The sequence below is a fragment of the Ambystoma mexicanum genome, chromosome 1p, assembly GCF_040938575.1.
Source record: "Ambystoma mexicanum isolate Mex_15411 chromosome 1p, UKY_AmexF1_1, whole genome shotgun sequence".
In the NCBI taxonomy this organism is placed as follows: domain Eukaryota; kingdom Metazoa; phylum Chordata; class Amphibia; order Caudata; family Ambystomatidae; genus Ambystoma; species Ambystoma mexicanum.
Window position 1 is genome coordinate 114,946,552 of NC_090921.1, and position 20,704 is coordinate 114,967,255.

General features: G+C 42.6%; 1 protein-coding gene across 4 annotated transcripts in view; it reads left to right on the top strand.

Moving 5' to 3' along the window:
• FXR2 (FMR1 autosomal homolog 2) overlaps positions 1-20,704 on the top strand; it is a 903,897-nt gene that overhangs the window by 759,476 nt on the left and 123,717 nt on the right. For 2 of the 4 annotated variants that reach the window (XM_069644549.1, XM_069644565.1), the window contains exons 14-15: positions 16,657-16,857; positions 16,986-17,084. In XM_069644549.1, the coding sequence (XP_069500650.1) occupies positions 16,657-16,857; positions 16,986-17,084 (300 nt within the window). The remainder of the gene's footprint in view (positions 1-16,656; positions 16,858-16,985; positions 17,085-20,704) is intronic. The other 2 variants (XM_069644574.1, XM_069644557.1) reach the window with 1 other exon arrangement.

Sequence of the window (20,704 nt, forward strand, 5' to 3'; positions counted from 1 at the left end):
AGAAGTACAATTAAGTATTTTTTCCACTGTCTCAGATTTTCATGGACGCTTTGAATTGGATTAAGCACATCCTCAGAGATCAGTGTTAATGCCACTCTCACCAAACCACCCATTGACATGCATTCTTCCAAAAATATTTATTATTTCCGTAAAGTGTTTTGGTTAATTAAACCTTTTAACACTAAATAAATACAACAATAAAATAGTAATGCATATATAAAATGTTATACAATTCTATAAAATACACTAAATTATTCTTGAAACCATATCAGAAATTCATATTCTCAACAGATTGCCAGGTGTATGCATTTACATACTTAATATAGTGTAAAAAAATTGAGTAGAAATTTAAAATCATTGCTTGGAATACTAATTTAGCTCATCTTTCTAAATGATTCAAAATGTGCAACCAAATGTGATGCATTGTAAAATGTAACATAGTACAGGTCGCGGGGTATAAAAAAAACATAATTTGTCAAAGTAAAACATTTTCCATTCATAACACAGGTTATTGTATCCCCTAAAATATAGATTATTCAGTTCTCTGCAAGCTGTCAATAAATGTCTAGGAGTTACGACATCAATTTGAATTTTAGAAGAAGCGACATACACGTTTCTGATAAATTGATGTTTTTCCATGCTCGTATCCTAGACATTTTGGGTAACAAATCCATACTTATATTAAACCTCCTAACTTTACCATTATGCAATCTCTTTCTGTAACTACAAGGTTCATCCTCCAAGAACACTCGTCTAAAATACATTTGGTATTTAGTTTATTTACGCAGTATTGCTGTTATTGTTTCTGTCCCATATCGTATCCAAATTTTTGATCTTCATTTCAGCCAATGTGAGATGCATCTTTTTCTCCATCTCAAATCCTATATCATCAAAGTTGTGGTTTTCTTTACCCAATCTTTCAATACACTCGGAGGGCTGCGAGTTTAGTAATCCTAGTTGGCTAGTTCGGACTCTGAATCTTTTTCCTCCATCAACACTTGTACTTAAAAAATACCAGATACAATTTTCTTCAAGGTGCATAAGGAAGTCATCCCCATTTCACAATATATTGCTTCTAGCGATGTAGTCTTGGGAAGTTCCAATGCTCTACGCCAAAGTCTACTCTCTAGTGCCATCAGCCACTTTGCCTCTTTCTGTGTGAAGATTTCTAGTCCATGTAGTGCACTAGGGACGAAACTAGTCTTATATCATTTTAAAACCCTTCAATTGAGTATCCACCTTCATTTTTAATAAGCTTCAGTGCTGCATTAAATGTTCTCTCTACTTTAAGACAGACACTTTTTTCCAACTCACAAACTCAGAGTTTGTAATCTTAATTCCCAAATGTATGTATGAACGTACTGTATACGCTCTTCCTGGGTCTTTCAATTAAAGTTACTTCAGTGTCTTTTTTGGAGGAAATAATCATGATCTTTGTTTTTCTTTTTAAATTAATCATTTTCCTTTGAATAGTTGTAAAGTGCATCTTAACTGTGTTGGAGTCCTATTCGAGTTCTGTCAAGGAGGATAGTATTATCTGCATAGACCATGATGCACGCTGATTGCCTATACGGGGTGGAAAATGACAGCTCTCTAGTGCTTGACCCAAATCAGCTACATAGAGACGATAAAATATGGGTGCTAGTGGACAACCTTGCTTTTTAAGCCATGGTATGTCAGTATACTCCTAGATGGTGCCCCTTCCTGGTTCATTCTAACTTGAACACTGGTGTCTGAATAGAACTCTTTTAGAAAGTATAATATCATGGGTTCGGAGATTCCACTTTTTAAATGTATCCCATAACTAGCTGTCCCCGGCCACACGTTGCTGTGACTCAGTCTGGTTAAATAGAAAAGAAAGAAAAGACAAAGCGCACATTTCTAATATGTTTAATTTGACAATGCTTGTGGGTAGTTTTTAATGGCTGTGGCATTTCTCCAAGTTGAGGCAGTTTAATTTTCCCTGCAGCGCAACACATTCCTTTCGTTTCTCCATCAAATTTCAGAGCCTTGCAATAAGGACACACTTCAGTCATGGTGCCAATGAGAACATGCCGGCTCAAACTATAATCATCAGCTGGGTTGTACTGGAATGCAAGGCGATTGTAATCGTGCGATTGCTGAGCACGGAGTGGTGTTTGACGCTGATCTGCTGTTTCTTGTTGACGTCTTTCAGCCACTGTCAGCCTGTCACGTTCATTCTGTTGAGAACTAAGCAGATTTGAAGCTGCAGAGCGTGATCGCCATGCTCGCAACCGTGCATCCTAAAGTCTGGCTGCACATCGCTCTGCTGCTTCTTCGGCACAAATGTGAGCCATTCTAAATAGGAAACATTGAAATGGAATCGTAAAATAGTGTGTGTTGCTTTTACTTCCAACAGATGGCACTGTTTTGCAGTAAAAGCATGTTTTTACCTATCACAGGTGTGACATCCATGTATAGTGGGTATATAAAAACACGTGCCTATTTGAATGCAACTTTGTCAAAATTTCAAAGCAATCGGTGAAGAACTTTCATAGATTTAAGATTTTGAACAAACGAAAATTTACATTTTTATTTATATAGATTCTTGGAGGTTTACTGTATCAAATGCCGCCGTATAGTCTAGATAACCTATGAATAGGTTTTATTGTTTTCTTAAATTGGTATGAATACGATAAAATAGTGACAATAGGTTGGAAAGCTTGCCCATTCCTTTATGGAATCCTGATTGTTGTTTTTTCAATATTTTATTTCTCTAATCCATTCATAAAGTTACATCGGTATCAAATGAGAAAATAATGTAGAGCTTGCATCTACCATGGCCAACAACCTGTAATTCTCTGGGTTTTCCTAATCCCCTTTTGGAAAATTGGGACCAAAATAGAGGCTTTACGTTTTTGTCCTTTGATTAACATAGTGTGGTAGTCGAGTGAGTAAACTAGCACAATTTCAGTTTTTTTAATTACATTTGAAATTCCATCTTCAGTTTCAAAAACTAATTGATTTTTTTCAAAATGAAAAGCCAGTTTAACTTTATTCACTTTAACCGACTGTTCCGCAGAATATATATACCATTTGTGTTATCCATGTCTTTTCAACTATGTTATTAATATCCTTTTTATCTTGCAAGTTTATTCCAAATGATTTATACAGGTTGCAAAATGTTCGGGAATCTGTGTTATGCGGGGCATTAGAAATCACCCATTGTTTTGTTGTCGCGGATGCTTTATACCTTCTAATATAATTTTTAAATTTAGTTTTAACTTTATTATTTTAGCTCTTCTGAGATTTTTTCTTCAATTTCCCCCTTTACTTTATTTCTGTCTTTAATTGCTTTTTTGCTTCAGCAATTGTCACATCGTATTTTTTTGATTATTCCTGTTAAGTTTTTTTTTTATTGATCTTAATAGTGTTTTTAGCTTTATCCAATATTTTTTCAAATTCCTCTTTACCCAATTTGTTTCTTTCAAAATGTTTATCAAACAGTTTATATACGTAAGTATTGAAGCATTCTATGTTATGCTCAGTCCAGACAATTGTATTGCCTGGGTTGTTAATATTATATTCCACATTCATATAAGTTGTTCTTTCAGTTTGGTTGGTGAACTATGATCACTTGCAAAGTTTGTTTAATCTGGAAATTTACTATATTTTTTCGTATAAAACATACAGAATTAATATATAATCCAAGTAGGTGAGACCCCATTTGTCTAAGTGCATGGAGTCAAACCAGACACTACATTACTAGTGTACAACTGCAGTAGACAAGCTGTATTAATAAAGATTGTCTAAGGGTTTAATTTTGTAGGGTGTTCTTCTATATAGTCAATCACAGTCATTCCATTAGTATGTTTAATGATTAAAAGATAGTCCAAATCCTCACTTGTCCGAGATTGAAACCTTTCATAGTTAAAATCACCCATTATCAAGGACATAGCTTTAGGTTCTTTTCGTACTCATTCGCTTAATGTATTTTCTACCTCTTCTATTACAGAAGAAAAGTGGTCTCCTGGGGGTGGGGGGTGTTCATATTTGAGTATCTGTTCTCCCCACGTCAAGTGATGGCAGCAGTTAGGATGTGTTTGTTTTCATGTTTTGCTTCCCATTCCACTAAACCTAATGTACTTTTTGCTCCTATCATTAGGCCTCCAAAGGGCCTCACTTTTAGGTTAGTTAGCACATTTCTGAACAATCTGATATCCATTGAGTACAAATTCATATCTTAATGTTTGCTATAAATCAAATAAATCTGCTTTCCTTTCTACAATTAATGGCTGTTGGCAGTGGTTTACTTTTTGCTACCATTGTGTTTTTACCGTAGGCCGCGTTCGCAGCCACAGTAAGTCACCCATGGGTGCCCATTTTCTCAAAATGGCCCTGGTCTTCTCTTTTCGCAATTTCTTGTTGGAAAGGTCCTCCATGAGTTTTACTCTGCGCGCCAAACCAGGTTTGGTCCCTTTGTTCGTTTTGCCTTTGGCAGGATTCACAAGTGAAGACCGGCTCTGGCTCCAGTATGTCTGTCAGGAGCAGGAAGTGAGGGAGATGCCTGAAACTCCCTGTGCTTAATCCCAGTGGTTTCAAGAATGCACCCAAAGGTGATTGGCCGGCTGGCTCTCTGGCAAGGCCAGCCACCCTGCTGTGTGATTGACAGCTATGCTGGAATGAATGGGAGAAACCTGCATAAAAGGCAAGGCTTTTTGGCTTGGAAGGCAGAGTCTACCACTGGACGAAGGAATCTGAAGAACTACTTGGAAGAGACTCCTGGACCGTTGGTTTGCCCGGTGAAGCCCTGCTGCTGTGCTGAAGCTCCGAAGGACGACTTCTCCCCTTGAGTTGGTGGGACCAATCAACTCCACAGAAAGCACGTCAGGACATCCTCTGGGAGCTGGCTGCATTTTCACTGCTGTTGCTGCTGGAACCGAAGTGCCAGGGAGAGGAGCACCAGATAGTGTGCATTGCTTTTAAGTCGGACCCGAGCGTCGGGAAGATCCTGAGGACTTCCTGAAGCAGGACTGACCAAGCCTGAACCACCTCAACAGAGTGCTGGACTCCAGATGCAAGGAAAGTCCAGAGTGGTGTCTGAGAACCGCAGTGTTGCTATTTTCTGTCAGACGCAAAGAGCTGAAACACTGAAGAACCGCTGAATTGAAGTTTGCCCATTGCTGCCGCTGACCTTCCCATTGCAGAGCAGGTGTCCCCCAGACGTCCTCCCTCTTTTCCCCATGACTGAGGCTCAGGAACAACAGGATCTGCAGAGCTGTACAGGAACAGAAGCCAGCTGGAACCATTTCTTCTAACCAGAGGTACTGTAAAGTCTGAGAACTTACCTCTTGTTGTGTAGCCTTGCTTGCTCTTGGTTGAGACATGTCTTGATTACCTTGCAGAGTTGCTATAGCTTTGCCCCTCACAAGCCTCCCAGTTTGTGACCCTTGACGTGTTCTTGTTTTCAACAAAAATTTCTAAAAACCTTGTGCAAGACTTTTTACCTACCTGCAGAGAAGATCTCCAGCTCCCCTTGACATTGTGCAATTAACAATGGCTTACATGGCTCCCTGAGAGACTATTCTTTCCTGTGACTCTGTGCTTTATCTTTTCCTCAGGAAAGGGTTAATTTACTGGACATTGGAAGGTTTCAAAAGTACTTACCAGTTTATGAATTATTAGTTAACGTTTGTTTTATTCTCCTATCCAACCTTTGCATTAAACTTAGTATTGCTCTAAAATTACCAGTGATCAATCAATGTCCACAGTGTCCTAGCTATTTGTCACCTGAGGGTGTAGGAATTCTGTGTTCTATCCCGAATGGCCATCATCTGATTTAGAGAAACTAAGAGTGTTCTGGAGTGTATTTTAATTGTTACATGTTTTGCTCCCTTCTGAAGGCTTATATAGCTTACTAAGAAATAAATTAATAATTGTTTTATCAAGAAACCTTGAGTATAAGTGTTTATTTGAATAACTGCTACTGTGAAACATTACTGCTCACATTGACCCCTCTTGAGATCAGCCTGGCTGCTCAGCCACACTACCAACCTGTGTATTTCAGACTTATACCAAAGGTTGACTCCCTATTGCCAGGCGGCCATGGTTGTTGTAGTGCACCCAAAGGTTACTGCATACAATCTTGACTAACATAAGCCTTGGGAGGTTTGGGGGGGACCATTGGACGCGTTTGCACAAACCCTGCACCTGTTAGCTGGCCACTTACAAACTTCTACTCCTGCTCGCCCCTCCTGCCACATCAGAATCCAATTAGGAGCCCAACCTCCATTCTTACACGCCTTTTGATGTGCAGTTTTCTTTTAACATACCCTCTACAGAAAGCAGTGGTACAAACTGGCAGATTTGGGATTCACCCCTGTGACCCTTGTGAACACAGCTTGCTTTTTCAATGGATGTAGGCGTGGGTGCAATGCTAGTCCGCCTAGTCCTGATGAGGCATATGCTCGCTCCCTCTCCAAAAACCCAAACCCTCCTTCAGTTCAGAGATTGAAGTTCAATATAAACTGTTGGTATACCGTACCACTAGTATTTTATTTTTACAGAGCATACCTTTTAGTTCAAAGGCGCAAACGGGTCCTTGATCCAAGTCAGATAGGCAGAGACGCACACTGCTTCCTTGGCTCTGCAGGTCTTTAAGGTGCTCATGTTGCAAACACATTTCTTTTATCCCTGGGAGAGCCTTTCATATGCCTGATGAACGTTTCCAGCTCAAAGATTTCACAAAGCACCAGTTAACTTTCAAATCTGTGAAGTGAGCAACACAATGCGCCTATTTTAAGATTTGTCTGGACATACAAAAAATAGTTACTTTACTCACTAATCAAATGTTTTAAACATCATGAATAACATCGTGCTGGAAGTAATCTGCATATCTTTTTATTACACAACTTTTATTACATGTCTTAAATCAGTGAAAGTACAGTAGGGTAAACTGGATTTCTGGTTGGCATTATCTTGCATTCTGGGACTTTATAGTTTTTATCATTCAGGATGTGAAAATGAAAGCCCCCTCTACCCCCAGCCCTGCCATTTGGCAGACATTCCCACTCCCTCCTTTTTGAATGCAGCCAACCACTAGTTCCTTTTTTTCACTTCCACCCCTGGCTTTAGTTTCACGCACAGAGCCAGCATACACTCGCTCAATCACTTACATTGCATAATACACCCTTGCATACATACATACACATGAAAACCCCTTTGCTTGCACGAACATACTTTCTCTTTCTTACCTGCTACTGGCGTGAGACTCCTCTCTGACAGACCTCAGGATGAGCACTGCCACGCTGACAGCAACAAGGAAGCAAGGACTCTCCCTGTTTCCTTGTCCTGACATGCGCAGAGGGCGCACCTCCATTAGTCCATTACAAAGTAACGTTTCGGTTGTGCAGAGAAATGGTCCAACCAGAGTGTTTCTTTTGAAAGAAATCATTTCGTTCAGTTGTCGAGCTCCGACTTCAGAAAGAAACTATTTCTTTCAGAAGATTCTGGAGGCTGGGCATTGCATGATGGGGGGCACAGAGCATCGCGGAGGCTTGTGGGGGCCCCCGCAAAACCAATGGATAACTAGTATCCCCTTTCTCACTGCTTCTGTAACGCCTTCGCCACTGGAGTCTTCCCTTCTCCCCTGAAACACTACCTTTTGCACCCTCTTCTTAAGAAACCCTCTGCCGACCCGTCCTGCCCGGTAACTCACTCAATCTCCATCACTACTTTACTGGGCAAACTCTTGGAAAAGCTGGCCATTTCCCAGCTCAATCGTCACACTGAATCTGTTGGTTGTCTCCATGAGCATCAGTCTGGCTTCAGAGCTGTCAGAAGCATGGAAAATGCTCTCCTGAACGTTCGTGAAGACCTGCTCTCCAACCTTGATTCCAACACCCCTTTGTGTCCTCATTCATCTTAATCTCTCATCTGCCTTTGACACGGTCAACCATGACATCCTGCTCAACCGTCTCCGTGATAAACTGGGTGTTTGGGAGAATTCTCAGAAATGTGCTAATTCCCTCTACCTTAGAGACCCCCAGCAACTTTGCTGGATTTTGAGGATTTCATTATTTTACCTGGAGAGAGTGAGACCTTTTTTTTCTTTTCCCCCACTCTCTCATGTGTTGTAATGTGATTTTTGTACTGTTTCTTTTGGTTGTGGAGTCTGACGAACTCCATAGGCATCATCTTTTACATTGTCACACTGCACCTTTAGTGCAGTGACACAGGGAAGTCTCTTAGATTTCCCAAGGTTTTAACTACCTTCTCTGGAATTAACTACTGTTTCCCAGAGCAGTAAAGTGAAATTGACTTTACTTATATTTGTAACTTTCTAGACCCAGCACACACTATCTTACAATAGGGTGCTGGAGGGGTTACCTAGTATCCCCTTTTTCTAGCTTCTCATTTAACATTTTTATGTTACCCTTTCCTCACTGAATGGCTGGTGGCGGTGGTTTCGTTTTTGCTATCGTGGTGTGCATTTGCTGCGTTTGCAGCTGCAGCAAAGCACCCAAGGGTGCCATTTTTGTCAAAATGGCCCCAGTCTTCTTTTTTCGCCATTTCTTTGTAGAAAGGTCCTTCTTGAGATTTACTCTGCGTGCCAAACCAGGTTTGGTCCCTTTGTTCGTTTTGCCTTTGGCGGGATTTACGAGTGAAGCCCGCCTCTAGCTCCAGGGTGACTGGGGTAGGCAGGAAGTGAGGGAGGTGCCCAGAACTCTGTGCTTGGTCTCCTAGGAGACCCAAATGCACTCTGGGATGATTGACTGGCTGAGTGTCCGGCAAGGACAGCCACCCTGCTGGGTGAGTGACAGTAAGGCTGGAATGAAAGGGAGAGAACTGTACAAAAGGTGAGTCTTTTGGCTTGGGGTGCAGTCGACCACTGGTCGAAGGAACCGAAGAAGAACATGAAGAGGACGCATGCTGCAACTCCTGGACCATTGGTTTGCCCGGTGAAGCCCTGCTGCAGTGCCGAAACGCCAATTTCGCATCGACAGAGAAGCCCCTGCAAGGTTGACTTCTGCCCTTGAGTTGGTAGGGCCAATCACCTCCAAAGTAAGCCATCTAGGAGCTGGTTGAATTTCCAGAGTTGCTGCTGGAAACCATAGAGCCAGGGAGAGGAACACCAGTTTGTGTGTGTTGCTTTTAAGTTGACCAAGAGCTCCAGGAAGATCCTCCAGACTCCTAGGAAGCAGGACTGACTAAACCCCCGCAAGAGTGCGGGACTCCAGAAACAAGGAAAGTCCATCTCCACAGCCAGGAATCGCAGTGTTGCTATTTGCGATAGACGTGAGTAGCTGAAATACTGAACAGCCACTGAAAGTGAAGTTTGCCGGTTGCGCGTTTTAACCGTCCCAGTTCAGTGCAGGAGTCCCCCGGCATCCTCCCACATGTCCCCACGACTGAGGCCCAGGAACAGTTTGTTTTATCCATTTCTAATGCACGCCAGACCCGGGGGTATCGGGGAGCAACAGTTAAAGAAAATGTAAAGCTTAGGTTACAACATTACAGGAAGTAGGCAAGAATTTACATATATACAAGTTAAATCATGGAGGGCACAGTACAGGAAATAGACCAGAGTGAAACATATATGTACAGTTAAGTCACAAGGTAGACATTTGCGCAGCAGATAAGTGCCAAGGAGTGTTCTTGTGGCGGATAAGTCTAGAGGTCAGTAGATTTCAGCAGGTTGATATAATTCCGTCTGAAATTCAGGTTTGTTTGATCTTCTCCAAGAGGGTGTGGCAAGGAATTCCACAGTTGGGCAGCTTTCTCAGGAAAGCTGCTACCACCTGCCTTTGCAAGCTTAAATCTGCGAATGGTGAGGCAGTTGGTGTTAGTCTTTTCGGTCTGGTGGAGTATCTCCTGTGGAATTTATGAGCGAGATAGCTAGGGGCGGCATTGCTTAGGGCTTTGTTGGTGAGCAAGGCAGTTTTTAGTAGGATTTTGTTATGGGTCGAAAGCCAATTATTTTGGCGCCTGGTCGCACATATGTGATCTTCTGGTCACACCAAGTGCAGCTCTTACAGTGTTTTTTTGTAGGATTTGTGTCCTCTGGATAATAGTTCTATTGGCGCTGATGTAGAGGGCGTTGCAATAATCAAATCTAAAGAGTATTAGGGCTATGGCCAGGATCATACAGTTGTAATTAGACAAAAAGGGTTTGCCAGTCCAAATGAGCTTACAAGTGTAGGCGGTGGCCATTGATTTCACTTGTTTGTTGAAGGAGAGGGTGGAATCCAGGTAGAAGCCAAGAGTCTTTACCTCCTTAGCCACTTTGATGGTGTTCCCGTCAATAATAAAGGACGAGTATTCCTGGCCTAGTTTCTTAAGGTTGGAGTGGGTCCAAGGATGATGAGCTCGGTCTTGTCATCATTCAGGCATAGACCATGGGTGGCCATCCGTGCCTGGATGATGAGGTAAACTCTATTCACCAACGCTAGATCATTGCTATAATCCCCAGAAAGTGGGAAGGGAATCTGAGTATCATCTGCATAGTTAGTGTAGGTGATACCCAGGAGGTCCAGATCATCGAACAATGGCTTGGTAAATATATTGTATAATGTGGAGGAGACACGAGAGCCCTGGGGTACACAACATGTGGTAGAGGCAGGGTCCGCTGCTGCCGATGGAGAGAAGACCCTCATGGTTCTATTACTCGGGAATTATTCTATCCAGGTGATGGTCTCAGTGGAAAAGTGGGCCGCCGAGTCCAGATGGCCACATAGGACCTTGTGGTCCACAAGGTCGAATGCGGCTGAGAGATCGAGCAGCAGTAGGAGGAGAGCTGTTTTGCCTTTATCTCTTAGTTCATCGACTTGAGTTTTTAAGTCGATGAGGGCCGTTTCCGTCCCATGTAGATGTCGGAAGCCTTGATTGTCCTGGCCCTAGGAGTTTATGGTGTTCCAGATATTTTTGGATCTGAGTATATGCAACCTTATAAATTATTTTGAGCAGAAAGGGTACCGTCGTGATGGGACGGTAGTTGGTGTGGATTAATGGATCCAGCGTTTGCTTCTTTAACAATGGAAGTACCCAAGATTGCTTGAGGTCAGTGGGCATTGATTAGTTTAGATATAAAAGGGGCAAGGTCTCTTGCTGCATCTTTTATAATACATGCCCTGGCAGTTGGACGGCTTGAGTGAAAGGATGACTTTTTCTACCTCAAGTATAGATGTTTTAGTGAAGTGGAATCTGGCGTGTTTGTCGGAAGAGTTTTCAGTAAGGGGAGGGTCCAAGTTGTTAGGTTGGGATAGCGAGTTAAGGGAGGCTTTTTTATTGGCTGTTTTGTTTTGGAGGGTGGTTACTTTGTTAGATAGTGCCTGTTGAATGTCTGAGCACCAAGTTTAGTTGTTGCAAATATCAGGTGTGGGTATAGGAGACTAATTCTTTGAGTATGATGAATAGTTCTTTCATGTTGGAGTTGGCGCTAGATATTCGTTCATTGTAGGAGTTACGTTTAACCAAACAAATTTCCTTCTTATATTGGTCAGAGATTTTGGTTAGTTTGGACTGATCTTCTGAGGGGAGTAGTCTCCAAGTGGTTTCAGTTCCTTTTTAGGAGTCGTAGGTCCCTTAGCCGAGGGGTAATCCACTTGTTAAAATGAGATTTAGGCTTGCTCAATCTGAGTTTGAGTGGAGCAATTGTGTCAAGTGCAGCTAGCATGATTTTCAGCCAGTGAGTTGAGGGTCGGAAGAATTGCAGGGATCACTGTATCCACAGTGATAATCTTTTTGTTTCTTGTTAAACAAGAGGGAGGGGCGATAGGTGTGACCTGCGGGAGTGGTCTAGTGAGATCTGCAGAGCTGCACAGGAACAGGGGTCATCTGCTGCATCTTTTCTTCAATCTAAAGGTACTGTACAAAGTCTAAGAGAACTTACCTCTTGCTGTAGAGTTGCTTGCATCTTCTACCACTCACAAGTCTTACAGCTTGTGGCCCTACATTGATTCATCTTTTTCTTCAAAGACTTCTGAAACATTGTGCAAAGACTTTTCTACTTACCTTCAAAGAAGTGCTTTAGCCTATTTAGACTCTTGCCTGTTTTAACTGAATGACTCTTATTGGGGAACCTGAAAATATTTGCTCTAATAATCTTTTCCCTTTTTATTTGCTCTTAACTAATTCTGAATGCCAACAGAAATACATTAATGTCAACAGCACCCTAGCGATTGAAGTCACCTGTGGGTGTAGGCCTCTGCTGTACGTCATCCCAAATGGGTTTTTACTGATTCTGAACTAAGAGATTGTGTAATTTTGAAGTATGTTTGTGTGGTGTTTTACAGTGCTCCCTTCTGAAGAAGGCTTATATTAACTGACTGGTAAATTAATAATTGTTTTATCAAGAAACCCTGTGTGTGTTTGCTTGAATACTTGTCACTGTGAACCTCTGTGTAACTCCCCTACAGCTCACATTGACCCCTCTTGAGATGAGCCTGGCTACTCGTCCACACTACCATCCTGTGTAGTACAGACTTGTACCAAAGGTTGGGTTACTACTGCCAGGAGGTCAGGGTTGTTGTAGTGCACCCTATGGGTACTGCATACAATCTTGCTAACATTGGGCATCACCGGTCAGGCCCTGGCGTGGCTGACTTCTTTCTTCTCTGATCAACCCTCCCAGGTTCAACTTGTCCTTCCTCTACTCCATCTCTACCTGTGGTGTTCCCAAGGGTCTAACTTCTCCATGGCTGTTCAACCAATAACTTCCACTCCCTGCCCACTGCATTGCTGCGCTCTGTCCCACCTTCCACTGCTATGCGGACGACACTCTGATCCTTTTCAGGCTACCTTCAGCCACCTCTTCTCCCTCTCTCATCTCAGACTGCCTATCCGCCATCCAGGATTGGTGTGCCGCCAATGATCTCTGCCTTAATGCCAGTAAGACCGGGATTCTCCTCATCGGAACACCTGCTGCCTCCTTTCCTGTCACTCTCTGGCTGGCCTCCCTTGTCCCTCTTCCTGTTCCCACCTATGAGACTAAAAACCGCAGGGTCATCTTCGACTCCACACTCTCGTTCTCTCCTCACATCTCTGACGTATCTAAGAAGTCACACTATCAGCTGCACCTCCTCAGAGGTATTCTTCCTTTCCTCTCCTTCCCCCAGAAGCTCACTGTCTCCAGAGCTCTGCTTTGCTCGGTGTCCGGTCAAAGAGTCGACTACAAAGGGTCAAGAACGAGGGAAAGACTTTGAAGGGATTGGGCTTTTGCCTAGAAAAGAAAAGAAGTGTTTAAAAGTTACTTATAAAGAGTTGGTTGGTAACTTTAATTCTGAGAGTGAACAGTTACAAAGGTTCTCATCTTGGATGTGTGATGCACTATTGTTAAATGTATGGTTAATATCTTTTCTTCCTTAGAAACAGTTTTGCCAGTCTAATTGAGAATAGGTGTGAAGGTATGTTACTCTCCTGTGATTAGGTTGTGCCTCTTCCCAAAAGTAAAGTTGCTTTCACCAGATTATTTCTGCAGGGTAATTGTAGGAGTGTCCTCCAACTGTTGGTATCACCAGATTATTCATTTGAGGATAATTGTATGAGTGTCCCCCAACTGGGTCTTGCTTCCCTTGTTTTACTGCTAGCCTGTCCAGAATAAGTCTGCATTAGGCTGTTGCCTACCTAGAATAACTTTAGTGAATGACTCAATGTGTAACATTAGGTTTTACTTGCCCCTTCATTGTTGATAAAAACGTATGTGGGTTTTACTTACCTTTTGTTGCTGTGTGCAATCCAAAAATAAGTTACGCGAGTTACTGCTTATCTCGATCTGTGGTTCAATGATCTCAAAAGCACCTGTAATTGTATATTACATCCTTAGGTTTTACTCACCTAGTATAACTGTGTGTTGTCACAAAAGTAGTTATAGGTTTTTACTGTACCTAGAGTAAGTGTTCCACTATTCACCAAATGTTTATTGTCCAGTTGACTGATTATGTGATTTGTATAAAGAGTCAGTGTATAACTGGTAGGGTCTACTGCCCTTGCATTACTGAATGTAATTGTGAAAGTCACCTTGTTTTTTTTTTTTTTACTCCCCAAGAATAGGTATGACCTATTCTGAATGTGTATGAAAAGGTTTTGACTTTCCTAGAACTACTGTTAGGTATGTCAAATAAGGTCTATACTTGAGTCTGTGTACCTTCAAATATAGTGTTGGGTTTTTATATTGTGATTTCATATAATGTGTTAGTACTTACTTACCTCCTATATTTTTCTGGGCCTAGCTGTATTTAAATAAATCCTTTATTTTTACATGCATAGTTTTTCAGTATTTCTTTGTACCATTTGTAGTCCAATTTCATGTGTACAGATTATACAGCCCTCTCTTCCACCCTAAGATAAGCCTGGCTGCTCTGTTTACGCTACCATGAACTCAGGTGGTACAGCCTTATACTAAGAGTGGACTCAGTTGAATGGTTTTACTAAGCCCTTATTTGGACTTCAGAAAAACTGTCCTAACACCTGATAAAAGGTGAGGATTCTGAGGCAGTCGACCACTGAAACAGAAGAACCGAAGACCAGCGACACCTGCAGCACCTTTCACCAACTGCAGAGAGACTACTGCTCTCCTGACCCCATTTACTAGTTGACCTATGAGCTCCGAAGAGGATGACTTCTTCCCTTTGGCTGGTGGGACCAATCAGCGATAGGCCGACCTGCAAGACGAGCTATCCCACGACATGCTGTGACCTTCCTGAGCTGCAAAACGCCAATACCCTGGGACCTAAGACCTTGTTGCAGTGCATCCCCTTCCCATGAACAAATCCTACCTGAACTTTGGTGGACTCCTGCTGGTCCTCCCGTGGCAAGATCACCCTCTCCAGTCTCCTCCACACAGTGTAGGACCGAAGAATCGAGGCGGATTGACTGGGTGGTAAGCTTTCACCCTTGGTGCCTGTAAAAGGCACCAAAACTGCAGACTGACAGAGCATGAATAATACTTTGCTGAGAGTACTTTCTCTCGACTGCTGCTGCGTCATCCCTTCCAGAGTCCCTCATTTCGTCACCAGTATCAAGGAACAGAAGACTGGGTCCACCGCTGTTGCACTGTGAAAGAATCCAGCTGCATCTTATTAATAACTCCAAGTACTGTGGGACCTGTGTTGGTACATTCCTTGAGTCATTCTTTCACTCCTTTGTTGCTGGAGTACTGGTTTCAGTGTTTGTGTGTTGGCCCATACCATATGCCCAGGCCTAACGCGTGTGTGCCCATAGGGAGCCTTTCACAAGGTCCCTGAAACCTTCTTGACCAATAGTCCTTTACGTACTTGTAATTGAAGAACCATTTGGAACTTTGTCTTATCTGCTTTACCTCCAATCTGACTTTGAATAGCTCATACCTAGATAGGGCTGGACTGCTGAAGCCTTAAGGCCTCTGAAAAATAATACAAGCCTTTTAAAAGTACTGACCTGCTTTAGTTGGTGTTGATGAACCTTTTTTATTCCTTCAACAGAGCATTTTCAGAGTTGGTATAACAAGTGATTGTTGGAAGGTCAGGCAATGATGAATGCAGAAGAGTGGTGGCACTTGATGTTCACGGGAGTAAATAAGAAACTGACAATTGCACTAACCTTGTTTTTGGGCGAGATTGAAGAATGTCTTGAGACTACAGCCAGTGAAGTACACGGATGATTGTATAGTGCGCAACCATGTACTTGGACAGTTGCTGTAACTCAAAATAACAAATTTTACTCAACTTTGAACTGTGTTCAATTACATATATAATTCTAAACTTATGGTTTACTCAAAGTATTGCTTTGAATTGATATTGTGTTGCTTAGTTTGAATTAGTACTCACCTGAAATTTAACTTGAACCATGTGTTTATAAAATAACTATTTTATAATAAGTGTGTAAGGGTTTCTTTTGGCCTATGTATTTACTTGGTTCATTGCACTTACCCAAAACTCGTGTCTCCCTCTGAAGATGAGCCTGGCTGCTCTGCCATAAAACCAGAACCTTGAGTAGTACAGACTTACACTGAAGTTGTGGCCTGTATACCAAGGGATAGTATTATAAAGTCTTACCCCATGTAGACTTTATAATACTATATGGTATATAATACCAGGAAAAGTCCCCTAACACATTTCACAAAAACAAGAACTCTTCCAAATCACATTTGTAGAAGCTTTGACTCTCTGGCACAAGGCTCCACACTTCATAGGTATTGGACTTCTAAAGTTAGGATGTATTTCTTGTGACTTGATTCCATTTTACTGCATCACTTACCTTCCTTTTGTTGAATAAGTTATTGAATGCTTTACTAAGAACCTATGATGACTGTATATATGCTTATAATTGAGTGTTGTGTAATATCACCTGCTTGTTTCATTTCCGTGTGAGTCTTGGGCCTAGACTAAATAGTGTTTTTGTTCTTAACTCTAAAAGTTGAATTGTGTGTTTCATTGTGTGGATGCACTGCAACCCCAAATGCATCTTACCAATGTTGGTCTTCCTGAGCCCCTTACCAGAGGACAGTAGCTCTGTTGTATTCCTTTTGAGTGGTCAGCCATAGTTACTACTGAAAACTATTAGCCTGCACCTTGCTTGAATAGAGTATGCCTTCCTTTTGTTTGTCTAATTCTTCTCTACTTGAGCTAAGATTCATTTTCACTTTTTTGTTCCAGGATTTTCTGTGTTCCCTGTGTTGAAACCTATTTACAGACCTCCTTTTTCTGCTCCCCAAACCAGTACTGAAGGATCCTGACATCAACCCTTATAGCCTGTTGGACAGCAATGAGACCGACCAGGCAGTGGATACAGATGCCAGTGAATCCCAGCCCACTACCAACCGACGACGACGGTCACGCCGCCGTCGGACTGATGAAGATGCCACCATAATGGATGGGGCAGTGGAGTCTGACAGCACGTCCGTCAACGAAAATGGCATAGGTAGGTTTTGTTTTTGTATTCTTTGAGCCAGAGAATCTGATTCAAACTAGCACACACATTCATTTTGTGGATAGATGCATTTTCAGATGCAACACCATTAAGTGGTTTATTCCTTTGTGTGTGTATAGAGGATAATGATGCCAAGCCCCAGAGGCGTAATCGCAGTCGCCGGCGCCGTAACCGCGGTAGCAGAACTGATGGCTCCATTAGCAGGGACCGTCAACCAGGTGAGCAGAAGTCAGCAGTACTGAAAACCCATTCTAGGGACTTTGTTAGCTAGCAAGATTTATTTTGTTTGTCTACTCTTGCTGGGTCTTCACTTCAAGGACTTTTATTTTCTAGTTTGCCTGTTAGCTCATGTTATGCATTGATATTTATATAGAGTGCATTGCCGCTACAATCGGACTCCTGGCGCTAAGAAAGGCTACAGTAATTAGCTAACCTAACAATTCATAGGTTAGAGGCCAAACGGTTGGCAAACGGAATCTTTCAGCTCCTTTATAACTGAGTTGCTCAGTTATGGGAATTAGGCAGTGTGCTGAATGATTTACCACCACTTGAAATGATTTGATATATTGGTTAGGTCAAATAAACGACATGGGGCAGATCAAAGCATTCTTGGGGAGGGTGTATACTGCTGAAGCTTGTCCCATTAAAGTGTGGGACCAATCCTTGACAAGCTTTGTGGACAGCGTTTGTGGTCTTAGATTATGGCCTAAACATGGTAGCCAATTTACTGATCAAAGAATGGGGCTAATGGCAGCTGATAACCTTTTTAATCTGTGGTGCATATACATTTCACGTTAATGTTTGCAAGTGTAGCAAGGGAGTCTGAACCAATAAAGTTGTGGGGGAGGGGAGAAAAGGTTAAAATGGTTACTTTGCTAACAATTGGGTAAAAAGCCACAGCTTATAATCTGCTTTGTAGGGTAACAAGAAAAAATCAAATTCATGTTAGGAAAGATATTTTCTTTTTGCTGCTTTTCTCCCACAAACCTTTATGGGGCACCCTTCCTGTTTGCTATTGTTGGCTGGCTGGCCTAATGTTTTGGAGGTAATTCAAGCCCTCATCCTCACTTCCCTTGCTTCTTGCTCATTCTTAAGGGGGATACGGATCATGCCCCAAGACTGTCGGTACCAGGAGACTGTATGCCTTGGTGGATTTCTTGTATTTTTAAGGCTGCACACATCACCTTAAAGTGAAGTGCAGTTAGTGTACTTTGTATCCTTAATTTCCATTTGAAGCCTATTTGTTAGAATTACAATATGTCCACAATGGGTTGGTGACCTCAGCTACTTTTCTACCGTGTTTTTGACTTTACTTGTGCACTGTTGTATTTTACTGCTTAATTCCTTAAAGAGTAAAATACTCTAACATGACTGCCACAAGATTTCTGCATGTCCTTTAACCATTTTGTACTTTAGCCTTCTTCTTGCCTTCTTTGGTCCGGAATTGGGATGTATGGAAAGCCCCCTCACAGGTAAAGTGCTTTCTTTCTTGGTTGTTAAGGTGGATTCCCAAAGTCATCCCTGGGGGTGGATTTTTGGAGGTCAATCTATTTATTTCGGAGGCTTGTCGATCTACTTGGAATCTCAGGCTTTGCATAGGCAGACATCTAGTGGTAGGGGCGCATGTTTTCGAATTTTGAAAAAAGAGACGTTGACTGGGCGTGTTTGTAATACCCCACGCAGAGGCATTGATGGGTGGGGGGGCGAGGAGGCTATAGACCCGGGTCTTTTGATTGTAGCCCCGGATAGGTCAGGGCCTACAACCAAAAGACTGGCCAGCCCTGAGTCCCAACATTAACGTAGCCCAGGATTTTTTGCAGGCCTAGCAACACCGCTGATCCCTCATGTGAGGTCCACTGTACCCATGATCCCTCCCGCATCTAGGTCCCTCAAATAGTTTGTTTTCCGCCATCGTGGTCGGACGTGTTAGACGGAGTCTGTAGCGCTGCTACTTTTCAAACTTAAACTTCTTTTGATGGTCGCAGTTCGATGCACATTTCGACAAGCATCCTGAAGACCCTACGACTGCCGAATCTGACGGGTCCTCTGATTCAGCGACAGGATTTTGGCCTACACCAGGCTTCGGTCTTGCAGCAGGCAGAGTGGGGTGGACTGGTTATCTTTTTTAGAGTGCTTACTTCCACTTCCTCTATACACTGCTCTTGTCTAGCTGCCTTTTCACCAAAATTTAACAATGGGGTAAACTACTTTTACATTCTATGCATCTTACAAAAGAAAGTACACGTGGAAAAACACCCCTCGAGTGTGTAACCACTGCCTTTCCCGAGACCACCCAGGGGAGCATTGCATCGTTCAAGATGTTTAGCCCCAAATCTCTTAAAAAATGACACAACAAACGGTGGGTTGCCCATGCCATGATGCAGTTCGTAACCTCTACCAGCGCCTTTTGACTTGTATGTGGAATGCTAAGGCAGCGACAGCTCTGTTTCAGGAGCCTAAGACATTTTGAGGGAAACTTCAGGCTCCCCCTTGACAGTACCCAGCCCCGAAATGCAGTTGCAGCGTGCTGCTATGGGGAAGACCACTGGGGACAAACACTTGCATACCCTTAAAGCGCACACACCCCCAAGCCGTTCTTCAACAGAGTTCAAAGAAGGCTGCACACCTGCTTGAAGGCACCTTGCGGTCTACCAACCATAAGCCTGCTGTGCTTCCGCACCTGCGTCTAGCGCTAGGTGAAAACACTAAACGGGCGCAAGTGGACGTCCATCGCAGTCCATCGACAGATGTTTCACAAACGCTGTTTCATAAACGATTAAACATGTCAAAATCGCATAAAACTCATTCTAGCAAGGAAACAATGCATAAAAATTCTCAACTCATCCCGCACAAACCTACTGTCCCACAAGAGGTGCCAGACTACACTGGAGCTACTTCCCCATATCTCCGTCTCTCCAGAAGAAAGGTCCTAGGGTGGACCCTGAAGCTATTGTGTTCCTTTGACCTGAAACACCCAAGACAGGAACCTGGTCTAGAGAAAGTGTTGAAGACACTATGAACAAAGAACAAGGTCTTCTCATCTGTAACTCATAGAAAAGTACCTTGGACTTACAAATGGAACAGCCTTTAGCTACATCCACAAGGCGTCTGACGTCTTCCCCACACAAGATTGTGGACATAACTGAGCAACGTCTTCTTGATGCTTAAGCCTTTCATGACTCTTATCAAGGTCAGGGAATGAAGGATCTAAATGTGTGGTATAATGATCCAGAGGAATCTGATGACTAGGATCAGGTGTTGGGGGAGAATTCTCAGAAATGTGCTAATTCCTCTCTACTTTAGAGACCCCCAGCAACTTTGCTGGATTTTGAGGACTTGAATTTTTAACCTGGAGAGAGTGAGATCCTTTTTCCCCACTCATGTATTTTAATGTGATTTTGAACTATGTTTCTCTTTTCGTTGTGGAGTCTGACAAACTGCATAGGCATTATCTTTTACATCGTCACACAGAACCTTCAGTGCAGTGGTACAAGGAAGTCGTTCAGATTTCCCAAAGGTTTAAATACCTTCTCTTGGATAAACTACTGTTTCCAAGAGCAGTAAAGTGAAATTGACTTTACTTACATTTGTAACTTTCTAGACCCAGCACACTCAATCTTACAATAGGGTGCTGGAGAGGTTACTTAGTATCCCCTTTGTCTAGCTTCTCATGTAACATTTTTATGTTACCCTTTCCTCGATGAATGGCTGGTGGCAGTGGTTTACTTTTAAGTACCATGGTGCGCATTTACCATGGTCTGCGTTTGCAGCTGCATTAAAGCACCCAAGGGTGCCATTTTTGTCAAAATGGCCCCCGGCCGTCTTTTCACCATTTCTT